The 17917-nt window shown below is 43.5% G+C and overlaps 1 protein-coding gene across 1 annotated transcript; it reads right to left on the reverse strand.

Moving 5' to 3' along the window:
* Positions 1–1871: 1871 nt before the first annotated feature.
* LOC146635163 (low affinity immunoglobulin gamma Fc region receptor III-like) lies at positions 1872–10681 on the reverse strand. The gene is made up of 7 exons (XM_085350046.1): positions 10651–10681; positions 9484–9519; positions 8965–9237; positions 8640–8885; positions 8350–8553; positions 2145–2229; positions 1872–1899 (listed from the first exon to the last, which is right to left on the reverse strand). Exons 1-7 carry the CDS (start codon positions 10679–10681, stop codon positions 1872–1874), a joined length of 903 nt encoding a protein of 300 aa, XP_085206172.1.
* Positions 10682–17917: the final 7236 nt, after the last annotated feature.

Raw genomic sequence — 17917 nt, forward strand, 5'->3', positions numbered from 1 at the left:
GGGGATCCTAAGATGCCAAGAAAAATGAGATCCTCCCGTTTGTATCAGTAGCCTCTTAACACCCACCCGTCAAATCCAGTGAACTCTTTAGATTTAGATTCCCATCTATACCTTTATATAGTATTTTCAGCCACACAGAGATCTTTTAACAGAACTGAATTGAAACATGGCATTTTTAAAGTTTCTGAAATTGTTAAGAGACTGAGTAAAATGCAAACTGGTTTAATGGTCAACTGTTTAAACTGTACTGCCCTCCAAGGTGCTCAGGAACTTTTACTCGTGCACCATAGAGAGCATCCTGACGGGAAACATCTTAACCTGGTTCAGGAACAGCACCATGCAGGACAGACGAGCTCTACAGAGGGTTGTGCGATCAGCTGAGCGCACCATCCGTTCCGAGCTCCCTGACTTGCACTCAATCTACAGCAGGACCAAGGCCAGGAAGATTGTGAAGGACCTCAGCCATCCCAACAACAGACTGTTCTCTCTGTTGAGGTCAGGAAAGCGATTCCGCTCCCTGAAGACCAACACAGAGAGACTGAGGAGGAGCTTCTTCCTGCAGGCGATACGGTCTCTCAATCACACCACCACACAGTACTGACCCACACATATAGTTCTTACACACACACTGTACATTCTGGACGTTGTTTTCACCTCTTCACTTAAATCACTTTAAGCATATTTGCACTGCACAAGACACTTACAAATGTGGATTGCACAACACTGGACATTATATTTCTTCATTTCCATTTAATACTTGTACAAAAAAACTTTTTGCTGCTGTTATTGTATATATATATATTTCTTCATACATTCTTATATATTTCTATATTGTGTATTGTGTATTTTGTTGTACAGTTATTTTATTTTCAACTTTAATTTATATATTTATCTTATTCTTTCCCAGTTAAATTTACCCTTCATTCTAATTTGTGTTGTACAGTTATTTCATTTTTAACTTTAATTTTTATATTTTATTTTATTTATTCCTTCCTAGTTAAATTTACCCTTTTTAATTTTCATATTTATTTCCTATCTTATTCATAGCCTCTTCTTTTTTCTTTAGGTCACGAGCAGTTGTGTAAGAATTTCACTGCATATCATACTGTGTATGACTGTGTATGTGACAAATAAAATTTGAATTTGATTTGTTTTGATTTGGTTTCACCAGTAGATGGCGTAAAACTTTAAAAGTCATTCACCACTATTTCAAGCTTCACTGAGAGGTTTCACAAGAGGAGCTCTGATTCAGGCAGTGTGATCCAGATGGAAGCCCAGACTGAGTCTCATGTTTATCAATTTATACTTTATCACACACTAAAACACTTCATTTCTTTACTTTAGGTCAGACCACTGAGTGTGAGACTATAAATATTGACAGGGTAATGAACACTAGTCAAACATTCACCATGTTAAACCTTCTCTATACTCATATCTTCCTGATAAAGTGCAACTGAAAATGCACAATACATACTGTACTGTTCGGTACTGGTGTTTTACTGTGTTTTGCACCCGCTGAATGATGTCCCTGCTGTTTATAGTGTGCCAGTTGAAGCTTAATTTTTATTCCTTATTTCATGGTAAATAAAAATAAGATTGAACAAAGAGGGAATCCCAGAGTTTATTGATCCTGCAGAACTTATATGGAACGCTTTTACAGGTTATAGAGGAAATTAAAAAATATAAATAACATGTGGATGTCCTCTGGTCTGAGGTGCTGGGGGAGCAGTTAGAGACCAGCAGCTGGACGTCAGTGGTTGGACTGGTGGACTACTTCAGTGAAGAGTAGACGATGTCTGGCTCTGGTTTAAAGTCTGAACACAAACGCACACAGTTCAAACAACAGCAAATATTATTACAAGCTTTGTAGTTCAATCAAGACCTCCAATCTCCACCTCTCTGCATCACACACAGTCCCAGTTCAGACTTTACTGGGACTAGTTCAGAAATCAATGAGCTGTCGACACTCTAATTAAAGTTCACAGAAGTCAAACCTTGAGCTCAACAACAATTTGCTCTTTAACTGCATTAAATGACATTAAAAAGTCAAACATTTGGTTACGTGGTTAGCTTAGCTTAGCACGATGGTTGGAAACATGGTGAGCAGCTAGCTTGACTCGGTTAAAGATAAAGAGCAGCTGTACCTGGGCCTCCTTGTTCTGATGTTGGTTTGTTCATAACTGACATCTTCAGTTCTCACTGCTGAGTCGACTGCAGCTGAATTTCTGTCTGTGTAATAAATAATAGAACACATTTGCATTTCTGTAGGTGCACAACTATAAAACTACATCATCACACTACAGCAAAATGTTTTAATTAATGAGGGGATTAAATATATATTTTTTGAAAGCTCAGCACCATTTGTACAGTTTTTTTTTCTCTCGTCTTCACACCTTTGCTCTGAAACACAAAGTGACCACAAAGAACTGGGGGGTGTTTCTGTGTACGGGGCAGGTGGACGACCACAAAGCTGCCAGTGAAGACTGACACTCTTCACCACAGAGTACAAATCAAACACTTTTCACAACATGAGCACTAATATTAGACACACTGGTATGCTGTGATGACTACTGTTATACTAGAATTACTACTTTATTTAAAATAAAATTATATATAAATACTGAGATAGATCAAGTTTAAAATGTCGGAGTCAAAAAGTCAATTTAAATTAAAACTGAATAAAATGGAAACAGTCCTTAATGTAATTAATATTGACCTTGAATGGATGGTGATCTGTGTGGAAATTTTATTAAAATGCTTTTCCAAATTATGTCTCCGTGTTCCCTCCTGTTAAAATAAACAGCTCTGTGTTGAAACACCTGCAGCTGAAGTGTTTCTTTCTATCAGAAACAGGATGCTGGACGACTGCAGAGCTGTTAGCTTCAGTTAACCACAGACCACAAACACACAGTCCAGCTCACAGTGAACAACACTCAGTAAGTGTGAAACATGCAGACGGTTGCACTTGACTAAGTTTTACTTAGTACCATCAGTTCTCGATGGAACTGACTAAGCATTTCTAATTTTAAATGAAGCAATAAATGTATCACAAAAGTATGAAATTAAATATTGTGATTTCAATGTTTGATTCTTAAAATCTCACATGGTAAGAGTAGGAAACAGTCTTCATATTGACCTTGAACTTCAACAGCATTCCGAGGGAGACTGGGGACATTGAGTCCGAATGGACCATGTTCAGCGTCTCCATTGCCGAAGCTGCTGGATTGAGCTGCGGCCGCAAGGTGGTTGGTGCCTGCCGCGGTGGTAATCCCAGAACCAAATGGTGGACACCAGAGGTGAAGGGAGCCACCAGGCTGAAGAAGGAGTCCTATCGGGCTTGGTTGGCCTGTGGGACTCCGGAGGCAGCCGACAGGTATCGACAGGCCAAGCGGAATGCGGCTCGGGCAGTGGCTGAAGCAAAAACTCGGGTGTGGGAGGAGTTCGGAGAGGCCATGGAAAAAGACTTTCGGACTGCCTCGAAGAGATTCTGGCAAACCGTCAGGCGTCTCAGGAGGGGAAAGCGGTGCTCTACCTGCACTGTGTATAGTGCTGGCGGAGCGCTACTGACGTCGACTGAGGAAATTGTCAGGCGGTGGAAGGAATACTTCGAGGACCTCCTTAATCCTACTGACACGTCTTCCGAGGAGGAAGCAGAGTCTGGGGATGAGGGGAATGACCCGCCAATTTCCGGGGGCGAGGTCACTGAGGCAGTTAAACAACTCCTTGGTGGCAGAGCCCCTGGTGTTGATGAGGTCCGCCCCGAGTTCCTGAAGGCTCTGGACGTTGTAGGGCTGTCCTGGTTGACACGCCTCTGCAATGTTGCGTGGAGATCAGGGGCAGTACCTGTGGACTGGCAGACCGGGGTGGTGGTCCCCATCTTTAAGAAGGGGGACCGGAGGGTGTGTTCCAACTACAGGGGGATCACACTCCTCAGCCTCCCTGGGAAAGTCTATGCCAGGGTGCTGGAAAGGAGAGTTCGTCCGCTAGTCGAACCTCGGATAAAGGAGGAACAATGCGGTTTTCGTCCTGGTCGCGGAACACTGGACCAGCTCTTTATCCTCTCCAGGATACTTGAGGGTGCATGGGAGTTTGCTCAACCAGTCTACATGTGTTTTGTGGACTTGGAGAAGGCATTCGACCGTGTCCCTCGGGGTGTCCTGTGGGAGGTGTTGCGGGAGTATGGGGTGTCTGGCCCATTGCTACGGGCCATTCGATCCCTATACAACCGTTGCAAGAGCTTGGTTCGCATTGCCGGCAATAAGTCGGACTCGTTCCCGGTGGGTGATGGGCTCCGCCAGGGCTGCCCTTTGTCTCCGGTTCTGTTCATAATTTTTATGGACAGGATTTCTAGGCGCAGCCAAGTGGCGGAGGGCTTTCGCTTTGGTGGCCTCAGAATCTCATCTCTGATTTTTGCAGATGATGTGGTTCTGTTGGCTTCATCGGGTGAGGGCCTCCAGCTCGCACTGGAACGGTTCGCAGCCGAGTGTGAAGCAGCGGGAATGAGGATCAGCACCTCCAAATCTGAGGCCATGGTTCTCAGCCGGAAAAGGGTGGAGTGCCCACTCCGGGTCGGGGATGAGTTCCTGCCCCAAGTGGAGGAGTTCAAGTATCTCGGGGTCTTGTTCGCGAGTGATGGGAGAAGGGAGCCGGAGATCGACAGACGGATTGGGGCTGCGGCTGCAGTAATGCGGACGCTGCACCGGTCCGTCGTGGTGAAGAGGGAGCTGAGTGTAAAAGCGAAGCTCTCAATTTACCGGTCGATCTACGTCCCTACCCTCACCTATGGCCACGAGCTGTGGGTAGTGACCGAAAGAACGAGATCGCGGATACAAGCGGCAGAAATGAGCTTCCTCCGAAGGGTGGCTGGCCTCTCCCTTAGAGATAGGGTGAGAAGTTCGGCCATCCGGAAAGGGCTCAGAGTAGAGCAGCTGCTGCTCCACATCGAAAGGAGCCAGCTGAGGTGGTTCGGGCATCTGACAAGGATGCCCCCTGGGCGCCTCCTGGGTGAGGTGTTCCAGGCATGTCCCACCGGGAGGAGGCCCCGGGGCAGACCCAGGACACGCTGGAGAGATTATATCTCTCGGCTGGCCTGGGAACGCCTTGGTGTTCCCCCGGATAAGCTGGAGGAGGTGGCTGGGGAGAGGGAGGTCTGGGCCTCTTTGCTTAGGCTGCTGCCCCCGCGACCCGGCTCCGGATAAAGCGGATGAAGATGGATGGATGGATGGATGGATTCCAATGTTTGATTCTTAAAATCTCACATGGTAAGAGTAGGAAACAGTCTTCATATTGACCTTGAACTCAAATACTTGGCAGCCATCTTGGTCATGCATCTGGGCAGATATTTGTGCAGTTATTTTAAAGCCCCGACCTAAATGACAGGCAGGTTCATAGCTTTTAATTGGCAGGAAAAAAAATGCATGTATAGAATCATCAGTGAAGTCTGATAAAACTTGTGTAAATAGATTGGTTATGTTGCCCTGACTCAAGATTTACCCCACAGTTATCCTTCAGCTACATCTGTGTGAAGTTATGTGTTATATGTCTTCATTAGAACATTAAACAAAAGGGAAGCTTTTCAGAGCTGAAAACCTGCAGTTCCTTCAGTGTTCACTTGAGGCTCCATGTGAACATGTCCAGTACACATTAAATTCCCCACGCGAGGGAGCAACATTTTAGACAATGTTTTCACCAGCCAGAGAGAAGATTACAAAGCCCTCCCCCACCTTGGTGCCTCTGATCACATCACTGTTATGCTAATGTCGATATTTGTGTGGCCAGAAAGATCCTCAGAGGCACTGCAAGACTGCTTTTCCTCCAAAGAATGGGAGATCTTTAAGTAGGCTGCCACACACGACAACACCACAGGAATATAGAGAAACTGTCATTGCCTACATCTCAAAATGCATCGATGATGTCACAGAGACCAGGACTATCACTGTCCGGGCCAATCAGAGACCATGGCTCAGAGGTGAGGTCTACAGGCTCCTGAGGGGGAGAAATGCAGCCTCAAGAGCTGGGGATGAGGTGAACCTAAGAACCCCAAGGGCAAACCTGTCACGTGGCATCAGAGAGGCGAAAAAGGCAGTACTCCAGGAGGATTTCACAGAGCTTTTGTGGCAGCAGAGATACTCTGAGGATGGGCAGAGTATCGTCAGCGTGCCGGTCCCACCTCTTTATGAGATGAGCTAAAGAAATTCTTCTTGAGGTGCAGAACCTCACCCCCACACAGAGGATCCCTTGCCAGGATCAACACATGCAAAGCCCCAGGTCCTGATAACATCCCAGGACGAGCACTGAGGGACTGTGCTGTGAAACTCACAGATGTCTTCACAGACATCTTTAATACATCACTGAGCCAGGCTGTCGTTCCCGATGACCGATAATGCAATTTCAGCTTCACTCAGCCCTCACACATCTGGACACTAGAGACTCATATGTTAGAATGCTGCTCATAGATTTCAGTTCAGCGTTCAACACCATCATTCCCCAACAACTCATTCCCTGGATCTGCTGGGGATCAGCACCTTGCTGTGTAACTAGCTGCTGGATTTCCTGACAGGAAGACAGCAGACAGTACGGGTTGGCAGAAACACCTCCGGCACAAGAACAATGAATACGGGGGCTCCCCAAGGATGTGTTGAGCCCTCTTCTGTTCACGCTGCTGACCCACAACTGCACACCATCACACAGCTCCAACATTTTCATCAAGTTTGCAGACGACACAATTGTGGTAGGTCACATCAGCAACAACGATGAGACCTACTACAGGAGTGAAGTTAAACATCTGGCCGAGTGATGCAGCAACAACAACCTTTCCCTGAATGTAGAGAAGACTAAGGAGATCATCATAGACTCCTGGAGAACTCACACCCTGCACACCCCACTAACCATCAATGGTGCTGCCGTGGAGGGTAAGCAGCACCAAGTTCCTGTGTGTGCACATCTCAGAGGATCGCCACTCATCCGTCCACCAGCTTCTTCAGTATGTTGCCATGAGGAAGGAGACTGAAGAGCCTCCGGGCCAGAACCAGCAGACTGAGAAACAGCTTCATCCATCAGAGTGTCTCACACACGAACTCCACACCTGCACTCACCTTGTTAGAGTTGCTGTTTTGAGATTGTCATTTGTGCTAAGATATATATAATCATTGTGTGTATGTGTGTTACTAGGTTTTATAAGCTTCTGTGCAGACATGAGATGAAGGAAGCAGCCTCAACGCTATAATTTTCTGTTTTACATTTAGAATCCAGAAGATTCTATTCTTCTAAGGTGCAAGACTGTTTATTTCTGCTCTACACACACGTACACATGTCAGCTCTTTGAAAGGTCACATCCTGTACAGGGCATCTGGAAAGGTTTATAAGAAACTATGCCTATGTATGTGATGGCGAAGAACACACACCTAGACAGGCGTATACTTGCTAACACACACATGCCCGCTTAAGACTGTCACGTGTTCCATTGAACTATGTGTAACTACATATTCATGTAATCACTGTTGTCAATTAAAGAGGCAGGGAAGGGGAAGTCAGCCCAGGTTGGCTAAGTTCAAGTGAAGACTAAAGAGCTCTTGACCTTGGCCGGCTTCCCTCGCGAGAGAAAAGACAAAGAGCGCCGTCTTGTCCTGTTTTGCCGTAAAGTTGGTTGTCTCTGTTCCAGTGGGGTTTGTGCCTTAATAAACCCAACACTGCTCTTCCCTCTGAACTCCTCGAACATACAAACTCTGACCCACCACCATTGCCCTTTCACTGACTGCCCCACCCCCACTTGCACACGACATAGCCACAGTCACTATGATTGTGTTTGACACTGCTGTTTATATAATTGTATGTTATTGTGTGATGTTGTAAATAAGACGTTTATTTTATTTGTATCTTTTTTTCTTCATATTAGTTTAGTGTACACTGAGGGCCATGAGGTATTGTCAATTCAAATTCTTGTGTGTGACTGTACATATGGTCTTTGACAACAAAGCTGACTTTGACTTCACTTTTGACCAATGCAGAGAAGAAAGAAAAGAGATGAGACTGATCAACATGTTTACTACGTTAACAAAGAGCTGAAACCTCAACATGAACTCTTCTATGAAGAAAACACAGTACTACCTCTGCGTCGTCTGATTGGCTGTTTTTGAAGTTTTGACATCACAGTACATGACATAAGTGATGATGTCATCTTCTTCAGCTTCTTTTCCATCTGTTAAAATTTTCCAAAATGAACAATTATGTAAATTAAATATCTAAACAAAGATTACATTTAGGTTAAGTTGTTACTGTGATCATAGTGAATGTGAACTTTATTCTAGCAAACAAACTCAAACATGAAAGATCAGGAAGTCTGAGTCTCACCTTCAGGTTTCCTGTGAACACATCGTCTCACCAGCAGAACCAGTAACACCAGTAGAACCACAACACAGACTGATCCAACACATGACAACACAGAGAGAACAGGAGGAGAGAGTGATGGAGGAAGAATGATGGAGATGGAACCAGGGTTAGAGGTGGATGTAGGTGGAGGTGTGGATGTAGGTGGAGGTGTGGTGGTGTGTTCCCCTAAAATAAAGCAAACACAGTCATTAAGTTGTCGTCACATTGTGAATGTTGAAAGCTGCAGAAACACAGACAGGTGAGTGTGTCACCTGTGACAGTGATCCAGCTGGATGGAGACTCTCCATGACCGCTGATGTCACACTTGTAGAGGCCTTCATCAGACCTGGAAACATGCTGGATGGTCATGTGACCTGTAGGCTGCTTCCTGATGAGGGAGCCATCTTTATAGAAAGCAGCTGGGAGGTTGGAGGGAGTGGTCTTTGTTTTACAGAGCAGAGTGACGTCATCTCCCTCCATCACAGGGAGGACAGGACTCTGCAGGATCACTGATCCACCTCAACACAGAGACAAACTACAGCATTTCATCCATTTACACACAGCTTCATCAACACTAACTCCACACACTCAGCTTACCAGTGACTGTCAGGTTAACCATGTTACTGATGGGACCCTCTCTGGACTCACACCAGTAAACTCCACTGTCAGATGTGAGAATGTAGCTGATACTACAAGAAGAATTAGCTGAATTTGTCGGTTTTCCCCATTCTGCTCCACACTGGGTCCTCTGCAGGTTGGTTGCATTTCTCCTCAGAGTCCATCCAGCAGAGCTGTCGTCCTCCTCACAGCTCAGAGACACAAAGTCTCCTTTAAAGAACTGAGAGCTGCTGGGACTCACAGTCAGACGAGCTGTGAGGATTAAAATGAAAAATGATGATCTGTTAGACTTTTGTCCAACCAGTGGTGTGATATTTTTTTTTATTTCATCAGCTTTACATCTGATATTGATTCTGTAAACATGAAAGTGTTGAATCTGATTAAAACATTAGCAGGATGCACTTTTACATCTGAGATTCATTGTGAAACATGAACCCAATCAGGTCATATCAGTGAGCATTTCTCAGGTTTAAACTGTGACAGAAGAAGGTTACTGACCTTGGTTTGTTGTGCAGCTCAGCAGTGAGATCAGAACTAAAGAGAAATGACACTCAGGTTGATTTGAGGTGAACATAAAGAACAACTCCACACAAATAGCAAAGCTATATGTGGAAGGAAATGATGACTTAGGACAAGCTGATGGCATAAGATGTAAGTACAACTCCTCCGGTTTCATATGCAAAAAAAAATTACCGCGCTAGCTTACGTGGTTGCAGTTCTACAGGGATTTAAAAATAGTTACGCAAAATGGAGTGTGCATGCTCCCACTGGTTTTAAAGGGTCAAACACAATTTATAAATCATTTCATTTTATTTTTATTAACATAACTCACCACATCCAAACTTTTCTGGCACACGCCATACCACATTTGCATCGGAATATCATGCGGTGGACAGCAGGAAAAAAGCATGTCAAGAGCTACTTTGCAAAGTGCAAGCTAATCAGCAGCAACTCCATGTTTGATGCAACATGCTTCAATAAAAAATGGAAAAACAGTCTATATATTCTCCTAATCATTGAGCCATTAGGGAAAGAAGGGACCAGCTGGTGACTTGAAGTCTGAAGCCATTGAGTGGCCGGTAATATTACAAAAACACTAATCAGAAGTTAACCTAACCTAAGTCTTTGGACTGTGGGAGGAAACCTACACATACACTAACCACCACCTCTGTGACATTTCTGCTGTAGATATAAATTGTAAATGAGTCTATTTTATATTTTTTAACACTTCTCACCACATCCACACTTTTCTGCAAAGCCTGTACTGACGTGAAAGTGGCCACAAACTTTAGACTCTTCTTCACAAGTTTTATGTGAAATTGAGCTTCTAGAGTTATTTTAATGATTTACATCTATTTGCACTGACTACACTGTGATTATATAGAAATTTCCCACTGCATTCAATTAACCCAGTAAAGTCATGTCTCCACTGTGCAGCTGTGTTGATATAATGAGTGAAAGATTTGATCTTTTCACTGCCTGCTGTGTTTCCTCGACTCCTGAGCAAAGATAAAGAGTCAGTTCAGACCTGCAGTTGGTCCTCGTGGTGTTTTGAACTTGAATTCAGCCTGATTTGTTTTTCATGTCTTCTCCTCCATCATCAGTTATCAGGAGAGCAGACAGTCAAAGTACAAGAATTCAAACAAACACAGAGATTCTACTTACAGAGCAGACACAGCACAGATGTTTCCTTCATCGTCCTTCTCACTCATTTGAGCTTTTTTTCATTTCTCTCACTGACACCAAGCAAAGCCCGCCCTCTTCCTCTGAGCACCAGCTTTCTATTGGTTCAAACACAGTGGGTAACTAAATTCTTATAAAAAATGCAAGATATAAACACACAGATGGAAAGAAATTTCAGAAACAAGTTCTATGTCCTCTGCTCTTAGTGATCTGTAGTTTGGTTGATGAACAAATCCATGTCCATGTAGTGGACGTCCCCCTCAGTGAGAGGCAGATATGAGCTGAAACACAGGAATCAAACCAGGGACGCTGCTGTTATGGAGCTGAACTGGAACCATTCAGACACTGAGGCCCTCTGAGCACATTTTAATTACAGCTGTGCAGAGACACACTGATGACTGACTGGAACACTGTGATTCACATTTTACATTAACACCATCCTCACACATGGTTTATATGTGGCCACTAGAGGGAGATGTTGGACTTTAAACACTAACATGGATACAAGCAGATCATCAAATTGAGGTTTCAACACAACTGAGTTTGATGCTCTTTGATGTTTGCACAAGTACACGAGCCTTAATATACAAGGAAAAATGTCTTCTGAAACATCTGTTGGGTTTTCTTTGTCAAACTCTTCTAAACTCATATTAAAAACAAATATGTTGGACAGAATCAACCTTTTGGGATTTACTTATCTGGATGATTGAGCATGCACACACACTGCCATGTCTATGTTATGTTGTGTACTGGTAAAGGTAGCCTGACTCAATTTAGATCCAGTTGAACTTTGAAGTCATATTGTGAGCTGCAAACCTCCAGGTTTAACTTTAAAAGGCAACTTTTGGGGTATAAATATAGAAGAGTCTGAAAGAGGTGTGGCCACAGCTGAAAAGCCCAAGCCATGGAGAAAGGAGGACTCTGTAAACTACTTGGTTTTTTGTATCATTTCTGATGACTATGTTAAAAAGGAGTTAAAAACGTTTTATGTTTTTGTTTTGGCTTTCCATTATGATTTTTTGATTTGATGTATTTTTACTCAATCCTGACTGCGCACCATAACAGAACAGGTGTTCTGTTATGGTGCGCAGTCCTCGCCAGTTGACCGACATGTCTATCCCTAAATGTAACGGTCTTTTGCATTAGATTTTTGTTGCATTTGATGTTTGTTGCATTTGATATTTAAGCTGTATGTCTGGATTTTGTTCCTTTGCGCCCTCTGGTGGTGAACTGTGTAGGGTACAGCATTGCTGTTTGGGTCTCCACCCAGCCACTTTTCTTTTGCTAGCGCACATGGTGTCTGCATGCTGCAGCTCACAGGTAGCTCCACACATGGAGAAAATATCGTTTAAAGAGTGGAAATAATTGACAAAGAAGATGGAAGATAAGGCAATAAGGCCATAGAGGACTATTTAGCACCTCCTGGATGTCAGCTCATGAGGTTTGTGTATTTTAAATGTTTATTTTCTGTAATTAAGGATTTTTGATTGATTGACACTACGTACAAGAGCGCATTTTGATGTGATGTTTTTGTTTTATTGTTTTGTCCGTGAGCAGTTCTCACGGGTTGCCAAGACCAGAATAAACCCTGTTTTATAACTACATTGTGCGTACGTCAATCCTTGAGGGTGCTACACTAAATTTGATTCTGTTCATCTGGACGTAGCGTTTTCAGTAGGAGAAACCTTTCGTCACTCATCCAAGAGACGTATTCACCCTCAGCTGACTGCAGGTTTCCCCAATCTCATAAACAGTACATTACATAGCATAAATCCTGGCAATCTTTCTGGCAGCATACACAATATCACTCTGTTTGTGTCGGGGGACCCGATCCTTGGGGTGGACCAGTTTTTGGCGCAGCGTGTTTTTGGGTTTAAAAGCCACAGAGACCCGGTGTTTAGAAAAAAATGCATCTCAAATGCTCCGATACTCCTGACACATACGGGATCACTACAGTTTTTCACTTGGGCAGCGGTTGTCCTTCTCTCCTGGATCGGCTGGAGATTTCTTTAGGCGCCTTCCCAGCTTTGACAAAAGTCCGGCTGGGATAACCACATTTACTCAGGGCCTTCTTGATGTGATGTTCTTCTGCCTCCCTGGTCGCTGTGTCAGTGGGGATGGTGTTCGCTCTGTTTTGTAGCGTCCTAATGACACCCAGTTTGTGCTCCAGTGCATGATGAGAGTCAAACCTTAAATACTGAGGAGGGGGCCTAGGGGTACATCAGTCACCATCTTACAATGCTGTGATTGCAGCTATTCCACCGTTCTCTGTGAATGGTACTCATGGCCTGTTGGGTCTGTGTTTCCACAAGCCCCGCTAATTCTAGAGACTTATTCATCATGAAGAAAACAAGACAGTCGATCGATCAAACACTTGTGCAAGGGAGGCCTCGTCTGTGTCCACCACGAAAATGACCTCGACCACAACCTCCCTTGCTGCCCTTTTTATTGAGACACAGTTCACACAAAACACGTCAGAACAAAGCCACGCCCCCTTGGTAAAAACAAAAAACTGAGTTCTCTACTTCCTGTCTTCACTTTTTCTACTGAAATAAAAGAGCTGATGCAGAGTTTTAATCTAAGTGGTGACGCCTGCCGTTCAGGAGAAAACTGCAGAAAAATTGCTATTTGACGCAGTCATGTCAGGTTGATTTGGGTTCCAGAGATTCGTATTATTGGGTTTTTATTTACTGATCTGATGATGGGGAACTGGGGTTTAACTTCTGAAAGTCACAGAGAAACTTTGATTTCAGTGAACTGCAGATAAAATTCAATAAAATCCAAACACTCAGATATGAAAGCTGAGCTAAGAGTAGGCTAGCTTTCGCTGAGAGTTTGGTTATCTGATAGCTTGGTCCATTTTTTAAAATTTGAAAATATTGAAAAAGTAATGAAAAGTAACATAGCACTAGTTTATTAAACAGCAATGCCTAAGCAGCCCTTAGTTTCGAGAAGAATAATCTTTAATCTCTCCTGTTCTCTTTCTTACATCTTTTCTCACTGAGTTTCGCTCCATGAGAAACAGTCCATCCCTGAAACAGTGTTTTCTGATATTTGTTGAGATGTTTGAAACATTTACTTTGAAATTACCTGTCACTTCCATCCATCCATTCTCTTCAGCCTATCCTTATCAGGGTCGCAGGCGGGGCCTATCCCGGTTGTCATAGGATCAGACCCATCACTGAAAAAAACAAAACTAAGGTTACTCTACAGTAGAGCTAGATAGATGCCGAATTACTGCAACTTAAACTTGATTGACTTTTGCAGCACGAACACGTGACAGGAATGACAGAAATGCAGACACGTCTACAAATGTTTTGGCAGCATCAGCTGAGAGGAAAGCAACAAATTGCAGCCCAAAGATGAGCTGGCTGGACATTAGCTAGAAATTCACATGATAGCCTCATGTGACAAATCAACATCAGTCACATGGGTGTATCAAACATGGGCTGCAGAAAGAAAATAGACACATATGAGAAAAGTGACCCACTGAACCCAAATCAGCTTCAAATTTTGAAAACTATCCTGGGAAAACATTCTTACCTATGACCAAAACCTGGAGAGTTGAGTAAGCTCTGCAGTGTGGTGGCAGATTTCAGTTCTTGTGTGTTAATCACATATTTAATCATATCACATTAGTTATAGTAATTTCACTTTCTGACTTAGTTGTATGCATGTTCACTACAGAGGGGCCTTGTGCTCTGCACACACAGTGAGACCATTGTAAGGGAGACATTAAATAGATAGTGAGACTCTTTTTGCTTATCGAGGGATGCGGATGTTTAGGTAGGGGCCCTGTTATGAAGTTGAAGGTCTACAGGCATCCTGCTTGTAGGGAGGTGACGGGTGGTCATAACTTTCCTTGGATTGGGGGGGGAGTCAAGGATGAGTTGGACTGAAGGTATAGAGATACATGATGTGCTGTGGAACGTTCTTTATTTGACAGTGTTTGGGAAGGTATAAAATTGTTCATGGGCGGTGTCTTTCCTCAGAAAACTGTTTGGTGTTAGACCTGAACGTTTTCTCCACATTGCAATGTGTTTATTAAACCCACTTCAAATCAAGCTCACTGGGTGTGTTGCAGGTTATTGTTAAAATTTTCATAACAGCAGCAAAGGAAGCCCAGCAGAGGATGAACTTCCTGAGGCAGCTGAAGAAATTCAACCTGCCAACACGGACGATGATGCAATTCTACACTGCAATCATCGAGTCCATCCTCACCTCCTCCATCACCGTGTGGTACACTGGAGCCACTATCAGGGACAAACAGAGACTGCAGCGTGTTGTGCGCTCTGCTGAGAAGGTGATTGGCTGCAGACTCCCATCTCTGCAGGACCTGTACACCTCCAGGACACTGGGGCGTGCAGCTCGGATCACAGCTGACCCTTCTCACCCTGGACACAGTCTGTTTGACCTGCTCCCCTCAGGCAGGAGGCTCCGGTCCATTCGCACCAGAACCTCTCGCCATAAGAACAGTTTCTTCCCCTCTGCTGTTGGACTCATGAACAATAACCATATGACTGTTCCCACCACTAACACATGACCCTACACCATGTTCACTGCATCATTCCATGTTTGGCACTGATCACCACCTGCACTCATGTATATATAGTGGGGCAAAAAAGTATTTAGTCAGCCACCGATTGTGCAAGTTCCCCCACTTAAAATGATGACAGAGGTCAGTAATTTGCACCAGAGGTACACTTCAACTGTGAGAGACAGAATGTGAAAAAAAAATCCATGAATTCACATGGTAGGATTTGTAAAGAATTTATCCGTAAATCAGGGTGGAAAATAAGTATTTGGTCACCTCAAACATGGAAAATCTCTGGCTCTCACAGACCTGTAACGTCTTCTGTAAGACGCTTTTCTGTCCCCCACTCGTTACCTGTATGAATGGCACCTGTTTGAACTCATCATCTGTATAAAAGACACCTGTCCACAGCCTCAAACAGTCAGACTCCAAACTCCGCCATGGCCAAGACCAAAGAGCTTTCGAAGGACACCAGGAAAAGGATTGTAGACCTGCACCAGACTGGGAAGAGTGAATCTACAATAGGCAAGCAGCTTGGTGTGAAAAAATCAACTGTGGGAGCAATCATCAGAAAATGGAAGACATACAAGACCACTGATAATCTCCCACGATCTGGGGCTCCACGCAAGATCTCATCCCGTGGGGTCAAAATGATCATGAGAACGGTGAGCAAAGATCCCAGAACCACACGGGGGGACCTGGTGAATGACCTGCAGAGAGCTGGGACCAAAGTAACAAAGGTCACCATCAGTAACACACTACAACGGCAGGGAATCAAATCCCGCAGTGCCAGACGTGTTCCGCTGCTGAAGCCAGTGCAGGTCCAGGCCCGTCTGAAGTTTGCCAGAGAGCACATGGATGACACAGCAGAGGATTGAGAGAATGTCATGTGGTCAGATGAAACCAAAGTAGAACTTTTTGGTATAAACTCAACTCGTCGTGTTTGGAGGACGAAGAATACTGAGTTGCATCCCAAGAACACCATACCTACTGTGAAGCATGGGGGTGGAAACATCATGCTATGGGGCTGTTTTTCTGCCAAGGGGACAGGACGACTGATCCGTGTTAAGGACAGAATGAATGGGGCCATGTATCGTGAGATTTTGAGCCAAAACCTCCTTCCATCAGTGAGAACTTTGAAGATGAAACGAGGCTGGGTCTTCCAACATGACAATGATCCAAAACACACCGCCCGGGCAACAAAGGAGTGGCTCCGTAAGAAGCATTTGAAAGTCCTGGAGTGGCCTAGCCAGTCTCCAGACCTCAACCCCATAGAAAATCTGTGGCGGGAGTTGAAAGTCCGTGTTGCTCGGCAACAGCCCCAAAACATCACTGCTCTCGAGAAGATCTGCATGGAGGAATGGGCCAAAATACCAGCTGCTGTGTGTGCAAACCTGGTAAAGACCTATAGTAAACGTTTGACCTCTGTTATTGCCAACAAAGGTTATGTTACAAAGTATTGAGTTGTATTTTTGTTATTGACCAAATACTTATTTTCCACCATAATTTACGAATAAATTCTTTACAAATCCTACCATGTGGATTCATGGATTTTTTTTCACATTCTGTCTCTCACAGTTGAAGTGTACCTCTGGTGCAAATTACTGACCTCTGTCATCATTTTAGGTGGGGGAACTTGCACAATCGGTGGCTGACTAAATACTTTTTTGCCCCACTGTATCTATCTACTTAGCACGTTTAATTCTTATTTTTATGTTTATTTAAGTGCTGTCTGACAGTATGTTTGCACTAAGTGCCGCAGCAATTTCCTAATGTTGTAAACCTGCTCAAGATTTGGCAATAAGATTCTGATTCTGAAATGAGCATTCCTTTAAATGGTGAGCAGTAGCTTTCCATATAGTCTGTTTTACACCTCGACCAAACAACAAATACAAAATTAAAACATTTAAAAACAAATCTCAGACATAATGTTGAGTCTTTTGTATGATTTTGTGCATGTCAAATTAAAAAAAAAAGGAATAATCCAAAAAGTAGTTATATTAACACTAAAACACACAAGGAAAAAAAAGTAAATTATTCCTCCCAAACAAATCGTATAAATTCCAAAAGCCCAAATAAAATCCTAAAAGATATAAAAGACAAACAAAACAGAAAGCAGAAAGTCACCATAAAAACAGCAACAATGAAGTCAAACTGGAAGCCAAACATGGAGTAAAAAGCCTGAAACTCAGTCCTATGAAAACTACAAAGGAACAAACACTCAGTATTGTCAGAAATACACCCCACTATTAGAACAATAAAGCAATTAAAATTGAGCCAAATAAAAATCAAAAACACAAACCAAACAGAAAAGACTGAAAGAGAAATCTTCACGGCAACTCAAAATCCCAGGAGCTGAATCAGGGATCATGTCAGAATCTCCAACATAAATAGTGCCCTCACTACATTTCCTGTTTGTCATTGAGTTGATTTTCTTCTTTATATTGTGTCAGATAAAGTCTGACAGCTTTGAATTAAAACACATTGAAATAATTTCATATGATGTGTTTACACAGATGAAACCAGCCAACAGTAAATCAGATGCTTCACACTAACTCCACATGACATTCATCTGTAACCGGGAAAGTGAAGCTTTAATCCTGGTTCAGATGGATTAACATGAACAATCTGTTAATCCACTGAAGCTCACAGACTTCATCAACCTGTCAGATTATCTAAAAGACTGAAAGACGTCGTTTTAAACACTTACTGTTG

This window comes from Diplotaxodon limnothrissa, linkage group LG3 (genome assembly GCF_057381915.1).
Source record: "Diplotaxodon limnothrissa isolate DT_005_m linkage group LG3, D_limnothrissa_male_GT1.1, whole genome shotgun sequence".
In the NCBI taxonomy this organism is placed as follows: Eukaryota; Metazoa; Chordata; class Actinopteri; order Cichliformes; family Cichlidae; genus Diplotaxodon; species Diplotaxodon limnothrissa.